This window comes from Onychostruthus taczanowskii, unplaced genomic scaffold (assembly GCF_017590055.1).
Source record: "Onychostruthus taczanowskii isolate IOZ18803 unplaced genomic scaffold, ASM1759005v1 scaffold82, whole genome shotgun sequence".
Classification (NCBI taxonomy): Eukaryota; Metazoa; Chordata; class Aves; order Passeriformes; family Passeridae; genus Onychostruthus; species Onychostruthus taczanowskii.
In genome coordinates, this window is record NW_024506112.1 from 1,687,481 (window position 1) to 1,706,280 (window position 18,800).

The following is an 18,800-nucleotide window of genomic DNA, read 5'->3' on the forward strand; positions in this document are numbered from 1 at the left end:
AGCACTTGTATTTTATGTTAGTAACACTTCAGAGAATTTTTATCACTTAAGATTTCAAGTTTCATAATGCGAGGAGCTGCAATGATGACCTTCAGTGTCAATTCACACAGTTTGCAGTGGGCCAAGTGTCAGAAGTATTTGGAATTTTGAGAGTAGATGGGGATGCTGTTGCTGTCTACTACTTGAATTATTGCCTGCATCAGCTGTGGATTTTCACTGCATTGCTATTACCAGTGTTCATAGATTTTTAATTATTATTATTTTGCAGTTTACAAAAATGACGAAGACTTCTGGCTTGTCAGAGGATATAGTGTGGAACTGCAAGATACTGCTGAAGGAGAGGGATGTGGTTCTAAAGCTCATGAATAAATGTGAAGACATTTCCAATAAATTGACAAAACAGGTAACCAGTATTACTAGAGGTGGAGGATGTGGATGGAACATAGAGCAACCCTCCATTCTGAATCGCAGGTATCTCTCATTTTTAAACTTCAGAAGGGTGTTGGTCAATAAGGTGTACTTGAAGACTGGGATTTTCAATTCTTTAGTCTCTGAAAGTAGAGTTGCAGATTTTTGATACTTAGTAACACTCAGTGAGAGAATCTAACAGATTTTTAAAGTGTATCAGGAAGGCTGGTGGCCAGGATAAGAGCATAAAAAATTATAACTGTTTTACTTCCTCCAGTTTCTGGTGAATATAACAGCTAACCTTAAGCAATGGAATCATGAGTTGTCAACTTATTTCGAATAAAAACCCAAGCAAACCTGCGTATGTAGTGGGGGGCAGATTTCAAATAGAATTTGATTTCAAAAATGCTAAATTGGAACAAATCTAAGCCAACTGGGCAGGTTTACTAGCTGAATTAAAGAAATTGGTCAGGAAGTTCAGGTGTACCAATAATCTGGAACTCTGTATCTAGTCAGAGTGGCAGCTGGAATGTGTTGTGGGGAAGGATTTCTTTCAGAGAAGTAAATTGGTAAGGATCTCCAAATAGCTATTAGGAGGAATGGAAATGGATGTGGTGGAGGTTATTATTCTAAGGGTTAAGAAATGTAGAGGTGTAGTGGGAATGGCCAAAGTAGCAGCTTGAATACTGTTAGAAGCAGAAGATACTCAGCTGTGTGAAAATAAAGCCTGGGAGGAAGTAGGAAATCTTAGGAGGAAGGATGTCAGTGATGCTCCTTCTTTGGAAAAAGTGCTGAACTGGGTGACTTGCTGTTGAGTGTGTTTTGTGGGTTGTGTGTTTGTGTGTACGTGCTGACACGTACAGTAATTGTACAACAGAGCAAAATTAGGGATTTTTTGCAAAATGCCAATTAATTGTGTATTTTAGAAATCAGTAGTTCTGTAACTGCTTTTATGTGTTTGTGTATCACTGATTGTAGAAGAGAAGTATTTCTTCTGTCACTCATTTTGATCATTTAAGGTCTGTGAAAATGGAGATAAGCAACTCAGTTTGTGTACAGGTGACTGATTAAGAAAGTTTGTGTTTTTCACTGCTAGGTCTGGAGTACATTAAAATTAATGCAGTGTTAAATAAAGGCAGTGTTAAATCTGCCAGTCTGTGATTACCATAAGTGTAAAGTTGTGTTTCAAGGAGAAACAAATAAAAGGTGGTAATAAGCTTGATTGTTTTTAACAGTTTGAAACTGAAGCCATATCAGAAGATTGGTTTGAACTGGTTAGCACTGCTGTATAAGCACAGATTGAATGGCATCTTGGCTGATGAAATGGTAAGTGTGAAACTGCTTATTTAAGAATTGTTAAAATTTTGAAAAAAGAGTTTGTTAAATCCTCGCCTAGAAACCTCCAGGAGATTATAAGTAATCCTAAATTGCAAACAGTTCTCCAAGATCTTAGAAGCTGCTGAGCTCCTTTCCATCTGAAAATCCAAGGTAGCCTAAGATTCATGGCCACTTAAAAATCACATAGTGTCTTCTGGTGCAATGGAACTGGTTTCTACCACAACAGGTTATTTTCAAACCATTGAGTTTAACAGCTCCTTACCCAAAAATATAATTAATTCTACAGCATTTAGTGTAGTGACCCTCCCTATTTTCTCCATTTCTTCACCAGTTTCAAAACAGGCAGATAACAATACCGGAAAAACAAATGGGTAGAAACATTCTCCGCTTCTCCAGAAGCGGCATTTCCACCATCTCTTGTGATGACACTCCTCATCAACTTTGAACTAAGAGAGACAAGCTTTTGGGTTTGAGGTTTTGTTAATGGCTGACACCACCCATAGTTGTACAACAGAAAAAACTTACTGATGCAGCTGCTGAATTTGTGGTCTGTTGTTTTTAATCCTGGCTGCTGTTTGTCTTCTGATGAACCATGAATGAAAGCACTGCTTTGCCTTGCTGTGATTTAGGCAGTGTTTCTCAACTTCTGTATGTTTCATGCTAGTAAGAATATGGGGGTGTTTTGTGGTAGATATGTGAAATTTTTTAATTCATGATGCAGAAAACAGGAAAAGTGAGTGTTGGTGGAAATGTAGACTTATCTTTAATCTGATTGGCGTATTAAATTCCACTTCAGAAGTACTGGAATACCCTTTGTACAACTGGGTCAAATGGAAATAGACATTTAGTTTCCAAGTAATCATTTTTCTCTGCACCATTGGTTCAGGAAGGTAAGCTTCTGCAGATTATTTGAGGGGTGAACTAGAACTAAAATGAAAGACTTCATTAATTGAAAACATGAATCTTTGTTCAAATATTGAGCTGAAATGATAATGAAGTTTGACTGAGGTTGTACTTAAGAAGGAATTGTCTTCTGTAAACTTGGTTCTTCAGAACAAATTTTCTGATCAGATTTCTAATCTTTACTGGGTCATCACTACACTGTAATTGCTTTAAGAGTTAAAAACAATTTTATGTCATGCAGATTGTAAATTTTGTTTAAATGGATTTATTTTCTCTTAGGGCTTAGGAAAAACAATTCAAGCTATTGCATTTCTGGCTTATCTCTACCAAGAGGGCAATAAAGGTCCCCACTTGATAGTTGTGCCAGCTTCAACGATAGGTAAGTTACAACCTTCAAAAATCTTTTAGTAAGGGAAAAAAGAACCAAACCAATCATGGGCGTATTGTAAAGCAAAGATAAATTAATGAAAGAAAATTGGATTTTCTTATGATGGTAATCAGCTCCTTAAGTAATTTGAATTGGAATGCAGACCATACTGCAGGCGTGCTTGTTCTGAATTAATTAGACTTAGCATGGAACTTTTTTAGACAATCTGTCTGCTTTGAAAAAAATGAAGCTGCTTGTTACAATCTGAACTTGTGTAGCAAAGTAGTCTTTTTACTTATTGAATATTGGCTGAACTTGCTAGTCTTCAGGCTGTGCTTAGGGCTAGGTTTCATGACATTTTAAACATTCACTGTCTTTTTTCCTCTTTACTGCACAGCATCTGTCAAAGCAGATGAAAATCCTAAAATGATGAGGCTAACTGTCTTTTACTTGTGTGTTCTGATTGTTTTGTGGCCTCAGTTGAAATTGGAAAGAGGATGATGGAATAAAATGTTAGCAAACCTGATGAGGTTGAGCAGAAAATGGTTCTTGATGGAGTTAAATTTGGATTTATTGAATGGCAGAGGAAGTAACAAGTTGAGTTTAGAAAGTAAATGCTGCTTTTAGTATAAAATACTTACTTGGGCTTCAAAAATTTCTCTTGATGCATCAGAAAAGTTTCCAGTTGTTCAACTTAAGTTTGAAATCCTCATTTTTACTGTGCTTTCAAACTCCACTGGAACCCACTTTCTAAAACAACTCTTAATAATGCATATATTACTTAAAGCCTGAGGTGTACACAAGTATGTGAACAAAGGTGCTTTTGTGAAGTCAGTCCTAGAGTCCCAATAGTAGAGGCAGGTTGGCAATGCCTGGGCAGTGCAGTCTGCTGGCAGTTTTCCTGACACTTTTCCAAAGGTGTCTCTTTACCCCTGACCTGGGTCCCTCCCTCCCAAGTGGCATTTAGCAGCATCCCCCTTCTGCTGTGGTTTGGGGTCAGCACTTGTTGGCTGTCAAGCAGCTTCCCCTTGGGCACAGCAGTGTTGCCTGTGGCCGCTGTGCTGCTGCACACCTGGAGCTGCACAGCTGCGATGTCAGGCTCCCAGAGGCACTGTCTCTCCCGGTGATACACTTCTGCAGGCAAGTACCGACAGATTAAGTGATTTGCTTTTTGGGATTGAACTGTCTAGGGAAGAAACCAAGCTGCAGAGTTATACATTTATTTCATACAGTGGTTGCAGACGATGCAGGGCCTGTTCCTGCAGGAGTTTAAAGAGCAAGCTGGTTGAGTTACTAAAACCCAGTTAGAGTTGATTCAGTTTCTTGCCTACCAGGTTTACAGTTTTAAGACAGAGCACCTCTTAACCATTAGGAGAATTTAAAGGGATTTGCTTTAAAATCAGATGTTTGGGTTGATGATGAGGTGTGAAACAGTAGGACCTAATAAATTATAAATTACTTGGGTTTTGTTTTAATGTTGTCTTACAGATAACTGGATAAGAGAAGTTCATCTGTGGTGTCCTGAACTGAATGTCCTCTTTTACTATGGTGAGGAATCTAGTTCAGAAGTGAATCCAATAATGCAGTTGCTTGTATGGTTAGCACAAGAAAAGATTAATTGCTCATTGCAGTGTTGTTTTAAGACAGTTGTTGAAATACACAGATTTATTGATGAGTGATTTCTCTGCAGTGTCTTTAATTATTACATGTATATAAATATATGTAACTGTACTCATTTTATGACTTGTCCTTCTTTAGGATCCCAAGAAGATAGGAAACATCTCAGGTTGGACATTCACAATAAAGTCGTTGATTTCAATGTGATTGTGACTACGTAAGTACAGTTAAAACACTACAAACAGGGAGCTTTAGTGAGGTCCTGCTGACCTCTAGTGGTACAAGAAACCAGACCATTTTAGGATTTGGGTTTTGGATAATGGTTAACTAGGGTTTTATGATCATGTAAGAGATACTGTGTCATAGGTGCTTTAGATATGTTAGCATGTATATTACAGATAATATTACATTGTAATAGACTTCAGCAAATTTTTAGGAAGTGTTGCCGAGAGCATTGGCTCATCAAGTAAACTGAAATCATTTACCAGTAATGAACTCTGTTGTAGTTAGTTACTTCCGTGGAGTTCTACTGCCCCTTGTGCACTTTCTCCATAACTCTTAACAATATTAGAGAATTTGATTGTGATAACAGTACATTCATTTTCAGAGAGAGACTAAGTGCAAGTGATATTTGTCTCTGACAGATACAACTCTGCAATCAGCAGCTCGGAAGATCGAGGACTGTTCCGCAGGCTGAAGCTTAACTATGCAATTTTTGATGAAGGTCATATGCTCAAGAACATGAGCTCTATCCGCTACCAGCACCTCATGACAATTAATGTAAGAGGTTTAGTTATTGCTGGGTTAGAGGGAACAGCTCCTGGGTTTTCTGTAGTAGTTCCAAGCAGGGGGAAAGTGGAATATTAACTGTAACATTCGAATACACGTAACTTTAGAGGAACTGCAGCATGCAAGTGGAGTTAAGTGTTGGTGTGGTCTAAGGAGTAGATCCTGCACTGTGATCACTTCTGGAACATAAGCTCCCAAAGAAATGTAATAAATTTCCTGTACCATCATTACAATGATGGTAATACTTGAGTTTCAGTATTAAGCAAATTCCCAGTTACATCCCAGAGTAGTAAAGATTTTAAAGATGCTATTCTGATTACTTGTGCTGAAACCTTATAGTATTTAAGGACCTACTCTGATAGGGTAAGAAAAGCCAGCTTGAAAATATTTTTCCTTGTGGCTTGCTGCCTGAGTCAGCAGAATTTTGAAAAAGAATTGAGAACAGCTCTTTCTCTGAATAATATGATCTAGCACTATAGTATTTGTACAGTAATAATAAACTTAAGACCACTTACTGCAACTTATTTTTCAAGATCATGTTTTCATCAATAGCCTTTTTAAAAAGCTGATCTTTAAGCAATAAAACTTGCTTGTACTTGCAGTTCAAAACTTGTGCTTAAGTACTGTATGACATTAGAGAACTTGATATGGAAGCAGCAATTAGCAGAGTCATCAGGAGGAAGAAAAAGTACCCTAAAGAACAAAAGAAACCCAACAACAATAAGCAAAACAGAGCGCAAACAGAACAGTTAAGATGAAGCCTAATAGATCCAGGAATGCTTTTTTAATTGTCTTAAATTGGTGCACAGTTCCCCACAGATCTGTAAACGGTTTTGTTGACTTAACAAGGAAATAATTCCACGAATTCCAAATATAACCTTAAATAGTTATCATTGAAACTAAGTTCATTTTCTCACTTCTCCATAGCTGTGGTTTTTTTGCCAATAATATTTTTTAGCCCGTCTGACAAATCTTTCTCGTTGCTCTTTGCACTTTGGACAAACAGGCCAAGAATCGCTTGCTGCTAACAGGGACTCCAGTTCAAAATAATCTGTTGGAATTGATGTCCCTCTTGAATTTTGTCATGCCCGATATGTTCAGCAGTAGCACAAGTGAAATTCGAAGGATGTTCTCTTCAAAAACAGTGAGTATCATGAATTCTCTTCTTGAAAATAACTTTTTTCTTTTTGCTAGAAGACTGCTGTTGCTGCATAACTTCTGTTTTATTGGTATTTTATGAAAAAAAAGTAATGTGATTATGAAAATCTAGAAAATGAAACAATTGAGTAAACCTTTTAACTGAAAATATCCTGTAACAGGATCTTGGAATATTAATGGTCAGGTCAAGTATGGCTGTTTTGGCTGGGGTTTTCATCAAGTTAGAGACGTTAAAGTGGTGGTGTTAGAGCTGAAAGCTTCACACTGCAATTGAATTCTTTCAATGTTTTCCTTAGAAGAGTGCTGAAGAACAAAGCATATATGAGAAGGAGAGAATTGCACATGCAAAGCAGATAATAAAGCCATTCATCTTGAGAAGAGTAAAAGATGAGGTAACATTTTATCTTTAGAATGAAGGGTTTGTGTTATCAAAAAGCCTGATAATCTCTGAGACCAACACCATAATATGAGATTAAATTACTTATTGATCTTAAAAAATGTTAATGGGCACTTGCAGACTTCAGTGGTCTGAAGAGGGTAACGCTGATTAGCAGGGGAGTAGATCCCAAGCATTGCATATAATAAATATTATTTCATGTAGTTCTGGAGTGTGTAGACCATGTTACTTGAGGGAGGTTGATGTATAATCTAGGTCAAGACCTGAGTTAAATTGCTGCCCAAATTAGTGAAGTTGCAAGCAGTGAAAGGAGCTGGGATGAGGAGAATTAACAGAGTATCATAACAGCTATATGACAATGCAAAATTATTGATGGTTCACAACAATACAGGTTTTATCTGGTATAATTTTGTTTTGTCAGGTCCTTAAACAACTACCTCCCAAAAAAGATCTCATTGAACTGTGTGCCATGTCTGATAAACAGGAACAACTCTACTTGGCTCTCGTAAACAAGCTCAAGAAAACCATCAACAGTAATGGTATGCAAGGGCCTCGTTTCCTTCTGGTGGATTTGGTCATGCTGAGACATATATTGAACATCACTACAGTGTTTGCTTTGTAGAAATGTCTAATGCTCATAACCTGTCTATATCCCTTCCATGAATTTGTTTGAAGTTCAGGTAATAGGTGAATTTTCAAACTGAGTTCTTGCAAACAAAGCTCTGCTGAGAAATAAGTGTTTCAGATGGTTCTTTTCAATAGTAGTACAAAGTAGTGCTTTGTACTACTTTTCAAAAGTAGTACAAAGATGCCTTCTTTGTTTACAGAGAAAAACTCTGATATGGGAAATGCAATGATGCAGCTTAGAAAAATGGCAAATCACCCTCTTTTGCATCGTCAGTACTACCCGAATGACAAGCTCAGGACAATGTCCTCCCTCATGCTCAAGGTAAGGGGATGAGATTCAGAAGCAATCCTTCATTTCTCAGAATTTCTAATGCAAACTTGTTTCTTTGTGTGTTTTGTTGTCAGGCTTCTGGTCAAAAATGTGTCATTGCCAGACTTAATTGTTGCTGCTTTTTATTTCTTTACATCTATCCAGTGCTCTAATCAAGCTCTGTAGGTATTTAACACTGATTTTTGTATCATTAGAATTGAGAGAACAGTTGTGGGTCTGTAGTCTCTTTTTCATAAACTCTGCCTTAGCACCTCTTCCCTCCACCCCAGAATTTAAAGCCAGAGTATTTATGGAAAAAATCTTAGGTGGGCACTTGAGTTTAGTAGCTTTCTGAGTAGCAAGAACAGAGTAGTACAAAACTAAAATAGGAAGGCCTAAGTATTGAACTGTTAAGGATTTTATTTTTTTTTTAATTTGTATGGGCTTAATGCCTGAGGAGCTTGGTGAAAATTGTTGCTGATGTCTAGAATATAAAATAAAAAAAAACTAACTCGGTGTGTCACAAGTGCTCTAAAAAAGTTGGAGCTGGCTTTGAATATTCTTCACCTTTTTCTAAAGTGAAGCCAGACGTGGTTGGGGAAGCAAGAAGTGACCCATTGGTTTACAAAGGATTTTTGTCCCTTTTTATTCCCATACCATTGTACTGCCCAGATGTGGCTTTTTTTTCTTCTTTCTTCCAGGCATGACATCCCTCTACCCACCCTACATCTTGGGCAGGGCTTTCCATGTCTTCTACCATCTATCCAAGGACTGGACCTCCCTTTTAGGGAATGTGTCTTCAGGGGAAGAGGTCTCAGAAAGGGGTAAAAGGTCATAGGGCTTGATGGGAAGTAGGTAATTGTTATGAAGGTTTAGCATATCCTTCTTAAGTTTTTGGCAGTATAAGTGCTTCTAAGAGCTGAACTGTGAAGTAAATATCCTCTCCTATAAACCTAAGGTTGAGAGTTCATCTTTCATTGCTTGCATGAGCCCAGCTCTAGCATTTGTCCACATCTAGGTGTGTTATTACTTTTTTCTTGCAGGGATTATGGATGTTACTGTGTGGTGGTTTTGGTTTTAGTTCTCTGGTAAGATTGTGTATTGTATGATTTCCCTTTGTTTTTGCTAATAGGAACCCACACATTGTGATGCTAACCCTGACCTTATCTTTGAAGATATGACAGTAATGACAGATTTTGAGCTGCATGTGCTTTGTAAGCAATACTCTCACATCAATGACTTCACGTTAGACGTGGATCAGATCCTGGATTCTGGAAAGTTTAGAGCATTGGAACGCATTCTTTCCGACCTTAAAGAGAAGGTATTACAGATGACTGAAGCTTTTTCCTGTCTAAAGAGTGTCTCTAAATAACTGGTTAAATTAATATCTGCCAGCTCTCTATGCAACCCAGTTGCTTTGCTGTGGAGTTCTACAATGTAATTTAGTGCATGTGCAGAATTGAGAAGCAACCCTTACAGCTTTTAATGTGCTGAGGATGTGCCTCACTTTAGAGACAGCTGAAATAAGTTTTCCCAGTTTATCAAGTTTCAGAGTATTCATCCCAAGTTAACTACTCTATTAATATGTGGGGTCTTGCATAATTTTCACACCTCATGGACTTGGACCTTTTCTTGGCAATTGAATAACTGTATTACATTAGAATAATCATGTGTGTTAAGCCAGTGGAAAGGTAAGAGGAGGTCCCTGCTTGAAGTCCTACCCTGAGATTCAAACAGGTTTATTTTGCAAATAAGCATGTGCCATATTGCTTCAGATTATCCTGAATTTCAACAGGTGGGTGCTGTGAATCTGACTATTTCAGACAAAATAGGGCTACTCTGTGTATTACATGAAATATTTAAATTGAAGTTTTGAATAAAAATATATTGATGTTTATGGATTAAATGATCTGTCATTTATGCATTTGATATGTGGTTTGTTTGAGATATCTAAATACAAATTAAAATATTACTGCAATAACAGACAGCGAGTGAGATCCAGATCTACTGGATATGAAATCTTCACTGAAAGTCAATCCTGACTCAGTGATTTTCAGCTTAGTCTTTTATTTTGGAAAACAGGGATTCTGTGAAAGTAAAATCATATATTTGCATTAATAAAGAATTCTTGTGCTTCATAGTTGGCATGTTTCAAAAATTTTTGCTTTGCTTGTCCTTTTCAGGGTGACAGAGTTGTGTTGTTCAGCCAGTTCACTATGATGCTGGACATCCTGGAAGTTTTCCTAAAACACTGGCAACACAGATACCTTAGGCTGGATGGGAAAACGCAGATTTCTGAGCGGTATGTGACTCTTGCCAAAAATGAGAGAAAGTGAATGTGTTGGAGAGGGGGAGGTGACTTTGGACCCTTATCTTTGTTTTCCAATGTATAGAAGTCTGTGCTCACTGGACATTGACCACAGAAGGTGTTTAATGCTGAATTTCAGATGACTTTAGTAAGGGTGAGGCTGAAAGGTGAGGTTTAGGTGGTGTGGTTAACAGTCTCAGCCATGGAAATGAAAAATATGTCTTCAGCAGTTCCTGTTGTGTTTGATTTGTGTGTCAGCATGTCATAACACCTGTAGCTATTCCTTGGAAGTAGAGTGTATTCTTTTACAATAGGCAGATACACTTTGTTTCTCTGGACAAACCGTTCTGTCTGTCCCTGCAGCTGAAAATGTTGCAATGCTTTTCTTGTTTGAGCTGAGCTGATTTTCTTAAGAATTTTTGAAGGGTTTTTTTTTGATGCTTTTTCCTTAATTTCAAAAATCTGTCATTCTTGCTGTGGTGTTACTTCCCGTGTAGAGCTGTTGTCTGTTTCTGCCCTTACATGTGCAGTTATTGTCATGAAGATTGTCATGAAGCAAAATTCATCCCCTACCTTCCATGGTTTCATGTGCTTCAGTCTTCCATTGTCCTCCAACTGACTCTTTGTGTTCTGTGATCATCAAAAATCTTTTTCTAAGCCTGTTTTCACTCTTTGCTATCCATCTGTCACTCAGTATGTTTCTCTGGTCACTGCAGAGGACTGTTGGTACCCTTTTTCCTGCTGCGTAACATCTGTACTTTGGAGCTCCTGTGCAGTGCCACTGTCCTCTCTTCCAAAAGATCCTCCCAACTTCTGTGTTCAGCTCTGGAGCCAGTGTGGAGTGTTTTCCAAGGCCTGATGCATGGTGTCTTGTGTTCTGCAGGATACATCTGATAGATGAGTTCAATACAGACATGGGTATATTTGTATTCCTTCTGTCCACCAAAGCTGGTGGCTTGGGCATTAATCTGACCTCAGCCAATGTTGTGATCCTTCATGACATTGACTGCAACCCTTACAATGATAAGCAGGCCGAAGACCGGTGCCACAGAGTGGGGCAGACACGGTAAGACTTATTAAAATTACAGTGCTTGGGTTTCCTTGGAGGAAAGCTCACAAAGGAGGCTAAAAGGACAGTATTTATGATTGAAAGTTTTAAGCAGAGACTTGTATAGAGCAGCTCTGGGTTGTGTGGGAGCTAGGACCTGTAATTGTCTTAGTCCATGTTGCTGGCAGAACAAACCTTTATTTACACTTTCCTCCTTTTCCTAGTTCAGTATAACTCTCAAATTGTGCATAAATCTCAAATTTCTGGTGCTGGGAACTATTCCAAGGTAGATCTGAAGTCTTTAGGACTGTCTGGCCAAGCTGTTTGTTCTCTTCAGGAGACTTCTAAGCTTTTAAGTGTCACCCTGTCCTAAAGAGTGAAAAAATAGAATGTGTGCAATTTCAACTGTATTAAACGGTAAAAGGGAATTAGGGGGAATTGGACTAGTTTATATTAATGGAGATTTTGGTGACTGTCCAGATACTTGCAGTGGCTGGGAGTGAAGGAGAAAACATGTTTTCTGGCAATACAGACCATAGTTGTTCCAGAGAAAAATCTAGAAGCTCTTTATATTACAGTCTCATTCATTACCCCATCCTTGCTTGAAACCCCAGGCAGGCATAGCATCCTTCCCTTTTGCACTAATCCAAACAGGCAAATGGATTTTTTTGTTATTTTCAGAGAAGTACAAGTCATAAAGCTCATCAGTAAGGGGACTATTGAAGAAACCATGCTCAAAATCAGCCAACAGAAATTGAAGTTAGAACAAGATATGACGGCAGCAGAATCAGGTAGGTGTCTTGCACATAATGATGTCCACTCAAGTAAATTAAAGCTGAAATATGTTAGTCGGAAAAAATAATGTTCTTCATGCAGACAAGCCTTTTGTTGTTTGGGGGTTTTTTATGTTGAACTAGAAATTCAGTATTTTTGCTGGTTGTTCTTCGATTTAACAGGAGGTGCCCTGAGTCTGACCCAGAAATCAGTGACCAAGTCCTACAAGCAGAGGATTTTTTTACTGTTTTGGGGACATAGGCTTTTATCTGTTTATGCAAAATATTTTAAGCTGTACTAATGCTTCTCTTTATTCCTCAGGAGAAGAAGGAACCATTCCAGCAGATATAGCCACATTATTAAAAGCTTCATTGGGTCTCTAAAATGTAAATATGTTGTGAAATTCAAGGAAGAAATGTGATGAAATACCCCAAGGACTCTTACATTACTGTTGACCAGGAGTTTTATGAACGTTTATAACTTTTTGTAATTTCTTTATTGTATTGCTCATGGTATTGAAAAATTTTAACACCAATAACATTCTTTTAATGCTTAAAAAGCATAAATGGCCCAAAAGTGCCAACCTCAGATGCTGAATAAAGGTGTTACAGATCACTTTTGAAAATGGGGACCTAAGTAGTAATTGTTTTAACAAATCTGCTACTGCTTAAGATTTGTCAGTATTTTTGTAATTATTTCTACCTCCAAATATATATATATATATATAAACTGTCTGTTTCACTGGATTCCACGTGTAGATTTTTTTATATGTGCCTTATTTGACAATGCTCGAGTCTGTTTTCTGCTTGTTTTGGTTCATTTGATGTACCGTACTGATTTTGTATCAACTTGTTCCAATAAAATTCCATAGGCTGACAAAATGTTTTCATGGTTGTGGTGATTTGGGGCAGGTGAGGGGATGATAATGTGCATTGTAGAAATCAATTAGACAGCTCTCAAACCAGCTGGAATGTTCCAATTGAACTGACTTGGCTTTGTCCAGCAGTAGTTAATTACCAGTGTGTCATTATACTCTAATTACAGTGGTGTGAGGATATTGATTGTGAAAACAGAACTCCTGCCAAATGGTTTGGTCAAGTCTGTGGGTATTCTGGTCAACTTGTACGTGATTTCTGCAAATTCAGAATGGGTGGGAAATTAAAGCTTTTCCAAAACTTTTTCCAAACGTGGACTAAACTGCTTGGCTTTTCCTAGAATTGTTCTGCAGCTGTGCTGTCTGTTTCAAAATGCATAACTGAAACAAGGTGAAGATGCACTGTGTTGTTTGAGAAGGGATATGGGTAAGAATCAGTTTTCTGTGCTCCTTTAATTCCACTGGTTCTGCTGAGCTTAATAATGGGATTTAACAGAGAACCACTGGTATTTAATGCTACAGCTAACTAGGCTGTGTGTTTCTCTTGAGCATGATGCTAACCCAACTCTTATCCCATTGCTTAGTTGAAGTGTGGGTTGAAACAAGATCCCTGCCCTTCAGGGTGGGCTGTGTGGTGCTCTGGATGTGTATGGGATCAGTTAATGGAGTCTGGAGGAGCAGTGGATACCTCTGGGGTCAGTATCTGTCTTTAGGTGCTGTGGAACTCGTGTGTTTCTGCCTTTCTTCCTTGTAACTGTTTCTCCTGTTTGTAGCTGGGGGTCTCAAGAGATTGCAGGGCCACATCCTTGGAGATAGCCAAGAACTAACTGGATGCAGTCCTGGGCAGCTGGCTCTAGGTGGCCCTGTGTGAGCAGGGGCTTGGACCAGGTGACCTCCAGAGGTCCCTTCAGCTGTTCTATGGTTCTGTTTTTCTGGTTGGGAAAGATGTACAGAGGGGAAGGAACACAAAGCCACTCCCTGAAGTCAGTTGCTGAAGAAGAGACGAGTTTTGGGAGCTAAAGAAGGAAAAATGTATGAAGAGCCAGACCAAAGCACACAAGGAGTTGCAAAGCAGGTGAAGATGGGAATGAGTAAAGGTTGTTTCTTTCTGTTCTGACAATACCTGAGTTGTCTCTCTGAGGGGTTGTTTGGAGTCACTCGTGATTCAAGGAAATAATACTTGAGGTGGGAGGGGGAAGTAAATGTGAAGGGAAATACTTTCCCAACAGTGGCGATTTCCAGCATGGAGTGTTGTCCAAGTTTGTTGTGGTTTATCTGCTTACACCACACAATGGAGACCTCTCACAAGCACTTGTGTCCCCTTGAGTTTGTGTAAACCACTTTCATCCACAGCCATCCACATTGCCAGGATTTCCACCTGTCTTTTCTCCTGTCCTGGAAGAGCAAACCCTTCATTTGTTCTAAACCTGCTTGCCACCACTGACCCCCAGTTTGTGTCTCCTACTTATTGGCATAGATACTGAGCTGTTAAATGTTTTTGCAGCTGGTGTATTTATGGAGAACTGGTGCTGGTGTGGGCACCAGCTGAGCTGAGCTGTGCCACTGCTTTTTGGCTTGTTTTGGAGGTTTTTGTTTGGTTTTTTTCAGGGGCACAGCATAAACCTCATGCTTCTCAAACACTTTTTGCAGACCCTTGCATTTTATTGACTAAGTGGGTCATCTTTTTTTTTTTTTTTTTTTTTTTTTTTTTTGTTTAGTGTCCCATGCATTTGCCCTCTCCTTTTAACTTGCTTTCCTCCAGATGGAAAGATTGCAATAGTCAAAATGTTGTTGAGACTGCACCTCTCCACGAAGATGCATTCACCTTTTCTCCCGTTGAGAGTGCACAAAACATTAATTGGTTTGATCGAGCACTGTGTTTGTAGAGGGGGAATGTGACTGAAACCACACTTCTGTGAATCAATATTTATTACTCTACTAAATCAGTATTTTAGATTCTCTTGCATGTGGATACAAGTGGTAGATTTTGATTTCATACAGCATAGCCATCTGAAGTAAATTTAAATGATTTAGAAGTTACTAACTTAGGATGCTTGTCATATTGAAAACCAAGCAAGCGTTTGTTTCTCTGAGCAGCTGATCTACATTAGACTCTTCGGCCTTTTCTGGATCCAGGCTGCAATAGCTGGCAGTGCTTGCACTCTCTCCCTGAGAGCCAAAAGCCTGGGGTATTTGTCTGCCAGGTCAGGCTTACAGGATAGAAGTGTTGTACTGCACACATCCCAGTAGAAATCAGCCCACGTTACCTAGTGGAAATGGGACAGAAAACAGTAAATTTTAGTTGGTAATCTCAAAAGCCAGGACTACTAATATTCTCAAAAAACTGTGAATTCATCTGGTTTAAGGTCTCATTTTGGGGTTGGGGTTTTTTTAAAGCCCATTATTAAAGGGCTAGTAGTTAGGTTGCAATGCAAGGCTTGACTTCTGTAAATATTGGTTCAAATCAAGTCCTGGCTACAAATATTACTTGTGTTACAATATTAGTCTTTCCTGATGAAACTGTGCTGCAGAAAAGAGTTTGGGGTAAAAAGAGCACTGTGTTCATATAGAGATTTTTTTTCGTATTGCCTTATAAATTAGTCTGTGATGGTAAACAGGGTTCTGTGTAGTCATGAATTTGTGTTCACAAGTGCAAAGGCATTTAAAATGTTTTGTGTTAACATACATAGGAAAATGCATTTTCTGCTTTAGAAAATGCAGATCCTAGTCCTGGTTTGCATCACTCTTCTAATATTGTGGAAAACAATTTTCACTTTGCATTTGAGTGACCAGTTCTGTATTGTTAAGAATAAAGGGCTCAGGTGTGGGGAGAGTTCCTTCATGGCCTGACATGAAACCCAGAAATTCAGCAAAAGTCCGTTACTTGATTCTTCTGGTAACCTGATGGGAATGGGAGAAACAAAAATTATACTTACAGAATTGCCTACCAGCCACTTCTTATCCCCTAAGAAAGTATCCAAATCTTTCAGTAGCTCGGGTGCTTTGTTGGTGAGGATATCATCAAATGCTTTTTTCTGGTGGAAGAGCAAAACAGAGATGCACAGCAGTCAGCAAAACTGAATTTTTGAGGTTTTATTGTTTATGAAAAAGAAAGCTGAAATATGAAAAAGATTAGGGTTAGATACCAAAACATGGCATTCATGGCTTGCTGAGCCATGACTTAAAGCCAATTCCTTCCTTAATGAACACCTGAGTGCTCCTTGATGCTGATGTGATATGATGTGCTAAATCACGCAGCCATGGCAAGGCAGGAGCCCAGCCATAGATTTGGAAAGAATCCAGCTACAAGATAGATTCCTCATGTCTCATAGCAATTTTTAGGGGACTCTTGAATATCATCTTTTTTCTAGCGTGCAGAGTCTCAGACTTCCAAAATCTCTTGTGCTCAGTCTTTCTGTGCAGTCAGTCAGATGCTGGTCACTTATCTTTGCTTATCAACTCTTCTTATGGGAAACATGGAACTTGAGTTTTGAGCTTTTGGTGGGGTTGATTTATCTTTGAGCTTTAATGTTCATGTTATTCTGCTTTTTTGTCCCCACAGCAGTACGATTTGAGGTAGCTAAAATGATGATCAAAAGGCTCAGGCCTTAGTGTTTGTATGTTAATGGCTGAAGCATGAGGTTATGGTGGTGGTTCTCTACAGGCTGCTCCCCATAGCAGAAAGCCTTAAGACTGCTTTTAAAAGGGCTAAGCTGTTTCCTTTGGTGAGGGAAACTGCTTCTTCTCACCTGCATGGAAATAATTAAGACTGAAGACAGTTGTGATCATCTGGTCAAACCACATGGCAGTTTTTGCAGTTACTGTGCTTGGCCTAATTTTGGAGGAACACGCTCAGGCTTGGATAAAGAAGAACAGGTGTACAGGAATGGAATTATTTCTACAGCTTTGACTGAGGTTAATGGGAAATAAGAAAATTAAATGAGGCAGAAACCTTAATGCAGGCTGAAATCAAATCACTGTTTCTATAGGCATGATCGAAGATTTGACATAATTTTCTGCTTTGTTAAGAGCTTAGTAACTGGATGAGGTGACTGCAAATATAAGCTGGGAGTTTGCAGTCCAGAAATCTCACATCTGTGCCCTGGGTTGTGGTATTTCATTTTTTTAGGTAAATGATCCCTCCCCACCCTTTTACCCCGCAAAGAAAACCCCAAGCTGTTGTATGATCGTGATGGTAACAGCATTCTCCAAGCAGGGGAGTGCACAGCCAAGTTGTGAAGGACACAGGATCCCTCTTCTCTGGTGAGGACAACCAGGATCCCTCTTCTGGAGTGGCTTAACCTGCTCATCTCAACCCTGGAGCTCTGCAGCGGTGGGTGCAAAGCTTTACAATGCCAGCTGTGTTTTGGGGAATGTGGGGTGAAGGGGGAGGCTGTGCCTGGCACGGAGGGAGCTTCCACAGGCACCTTCCAGCTCTGCTCCCCCGGTTTGCTTTGATTCCTCTTGGCTACTGGCTAGATGGCATAACACATCCTCTCACCATTCCCTGGTGTGTGTTCCTGTGAGCACTGGTCAGGCCTGGGGAGGTGTTTTGGCTTAAGTGTGTGAAAATGACTTAAATCTGGCCTGGCGAAACCTTGAGACGCCACTTCGACCACAAGGTGGTGGCAGAGGATCCGGGACGAGAGAGGGAGGAAGGACAATGCTGGGAGCGTGGGAAAGTGAGATTCCCGACCATCCTTGGCCCCAGCACATAACTTAGCATGCATACGTGCGGATTGGCACATACGGGTTGGTTGCCAGCTCTTCCCGTTTAAATTAATCACTGGTGACACGATCTGGGTCCTTGTTTGGAGAAGTGCTCGGGTACATGCGGGAGTTACAACAGGAGCTTCCCCATGGAAGGGCAGCAGAGCTGCCTCTGCACCAGCACATCAGCAGGACTGTGGCTCTTCTGAACTGATTAAAACTCGTGAGTCAGCTTACCCTCCCCAAACTAGGAAACTTAAGGAAATCACTTAGAAATGTAAGTAATTCACACTTTTAAGTATTAAACCTCCAAATTTCAGGTTTTCTCCCTGCAAGATTTCAGAGCACTTTCATATTGTTTCTTTATTTATTATGGGTTTGGAGCACCATTTTTTGCTCTGCGGTCTCTGCAATAAGATACCCCAATAATGGTTATCTTATTACCTAATAATAAGATACCCTAATAAGATACCATAATAAGCATTTCAGATAATGATCTGGAATAAATGGAAGGTGGCTGCACTGGCAGTTTATGGTGAGAGCTGTTGTTACACCTCCACTTCCCTAAGGAGGGTCAGGTTATCTGCTTGGGTCAGAGCTGTGCAGAGCCTTGGTAACGGTGGAGTGAAATCATCCATCGCCTTCTTCCCCCAGCAACTGATCTGTGTGCTTGCTTTTGGGATTCTGGTGAGAGGCACTGGCCTGATGCCAAAAGAAATCCCAAATGCTGTAGGACAAGCCTGTGACTGTGTGTTAAAGTAGCAGTGGCACCGTAGCCTGGTGTCAGAAGCAATGCAGAGGACCAAAGTGGGTTGTGACATCTGGAAAGCGCAGTGAGGGCTGTACTCCCTGCCCTAATTAGCAGTGCCTGCTCTCCTGACAAGCAGTCATCCTTGGCAGCTGATGTTATTGAACACTGATACTTACTGAACACCTAGAAGAAATCAAAATGCAGAAACACTAAAGGATGGGACAGGGCTATTTATCTTATTGAGTTGGCAGAAAGATTTGAGAGCAGGCTTCTTGCGACAAGAGAGAGGAAATCTACAGCGCCAGCTGGGGTGGAAGTGTCCTGTCTCTGCCCTTTTGAAGAGCAGTTTGGTGTAGGCACATCCTTGGTTCAAGGTGAACTAGTGAGGGGCAGCTCATGAAGGCCTCAGAGTTTCTACCAA

The 18,800-nt window shown here is 39.6% G+C and overlaps 3 protein-coding genes across 11 annotated transcripts in view; 2 read left to right on the forward strand and 1 right to left on the reverse strand.

Moving 5' to 3' along the window:
* Positions 1–14,962, forward strand: part of SMARCAD1 (SWI/SNF-related, matrix-associated actin-dependent regulator of chromatin, subfamily a, containing DEAD/H box 1) — a 42,463-nt gene extending 27,501 nt beyond the window's left edge. For 4 of the 6 annotated variants that reach the window (XM_041424444.1, XM_041424447.1, XM_041424448.1 and 1 more), the window contains 15 exons: positions 269–471; positions 1,644–1,734; positions 2,929–3,028; positions 4,505–4,564; positions 4,775–4,850; positions 5,278–5,413; positions 6,429–6,566; positions 6,877–6,972; positions 7,399–7,516; positions 7,805–7,926; positions 9,047–9,235; positions 10,098–10,216; positions 11,106–11,288; positions 11,952–12,061; positions 12,366–14,962. In XM_041424444.1, the coding sequence (XP_041280378.1) occupies positions 269–471; positions 1,644–1,734; positions 2,929–3,028; positions 4,505–4,564; positions 4,775–4,850; positions 5,278–5,413; positions 6,429–6,566; positions 6,877–6,972; positions 7,399–7,516; positions 7,805–7,926; positions 9,047–9,235; positions 10,098–10,216; positions 11,106–11,288; positions 11,952–12,061; positions 12,366–12,427 (1,803 nt within the window). In that variant the 3' untranslated portion in view covers positions 12,428–14,962. Of the gene's footprint in view, positions 1–268; positions 472–1,643; positions 1,735–2,928; positions 3,029–4,504; positions 4,565–4,774; positions 4,851–5,277; positions 5,414–6,428; positions 6,567–6,876; positions 6,973–7,398; positions 7,517–7,804; positions 7,927–9,046; positions 9,236–10,097; positions 10,217–10,938; positions 11,289–11,951; positions 12,062–12,365 lie in introns of those variants that run through there. The other 2 variants (XM_041424445.1, XM_041424446.1) reach the window with 2 other exon arrangements.
* The window catches only part of HPGDS (hematopoietic prostaglandin D synthase), a 29,540-nt gene continuing 25,569 nt past the window's right edge, over positions 14,830–18,800 (reverse strand). For all 4 annotated transcript variants that reach the window (XM_041424461.1, XM_041424458.1, XM_041424459.1 and 1 more), the window contains exons 5-6: positions 15,855–15,953; positions 14,830–15,185 (exon numbers count right to left, since the gene is read on the reverse strand). In XM_041424461.1, coding sequence (XP_041280395.1) covers positions 15,021–15,185; positions 15,855–15,953 — 264 coding nt within the window. In that variant the 3' untranslated portion in view covers positions 14,830–15,020. The remainder of the gene's footprint in view (positions 15,186–15,854; positions 15,954–18,800) is intronic.
* The window catches only part of LOC121346552 (melanopsin-like), a 94,550-nt gene continuing 91,758 nt past the window's right edge, over positions 16,009–18,800 (forward strand). Inside the window, exon 1 of the mRNA XM_041424452.1 lies at positions 16,009–17,905. The gene's annotated coding sequence lies outside the window, so the exon portion shown is untranslated. The remainder of the gene's footprint in view (positions 17,906–18,800) is intronic.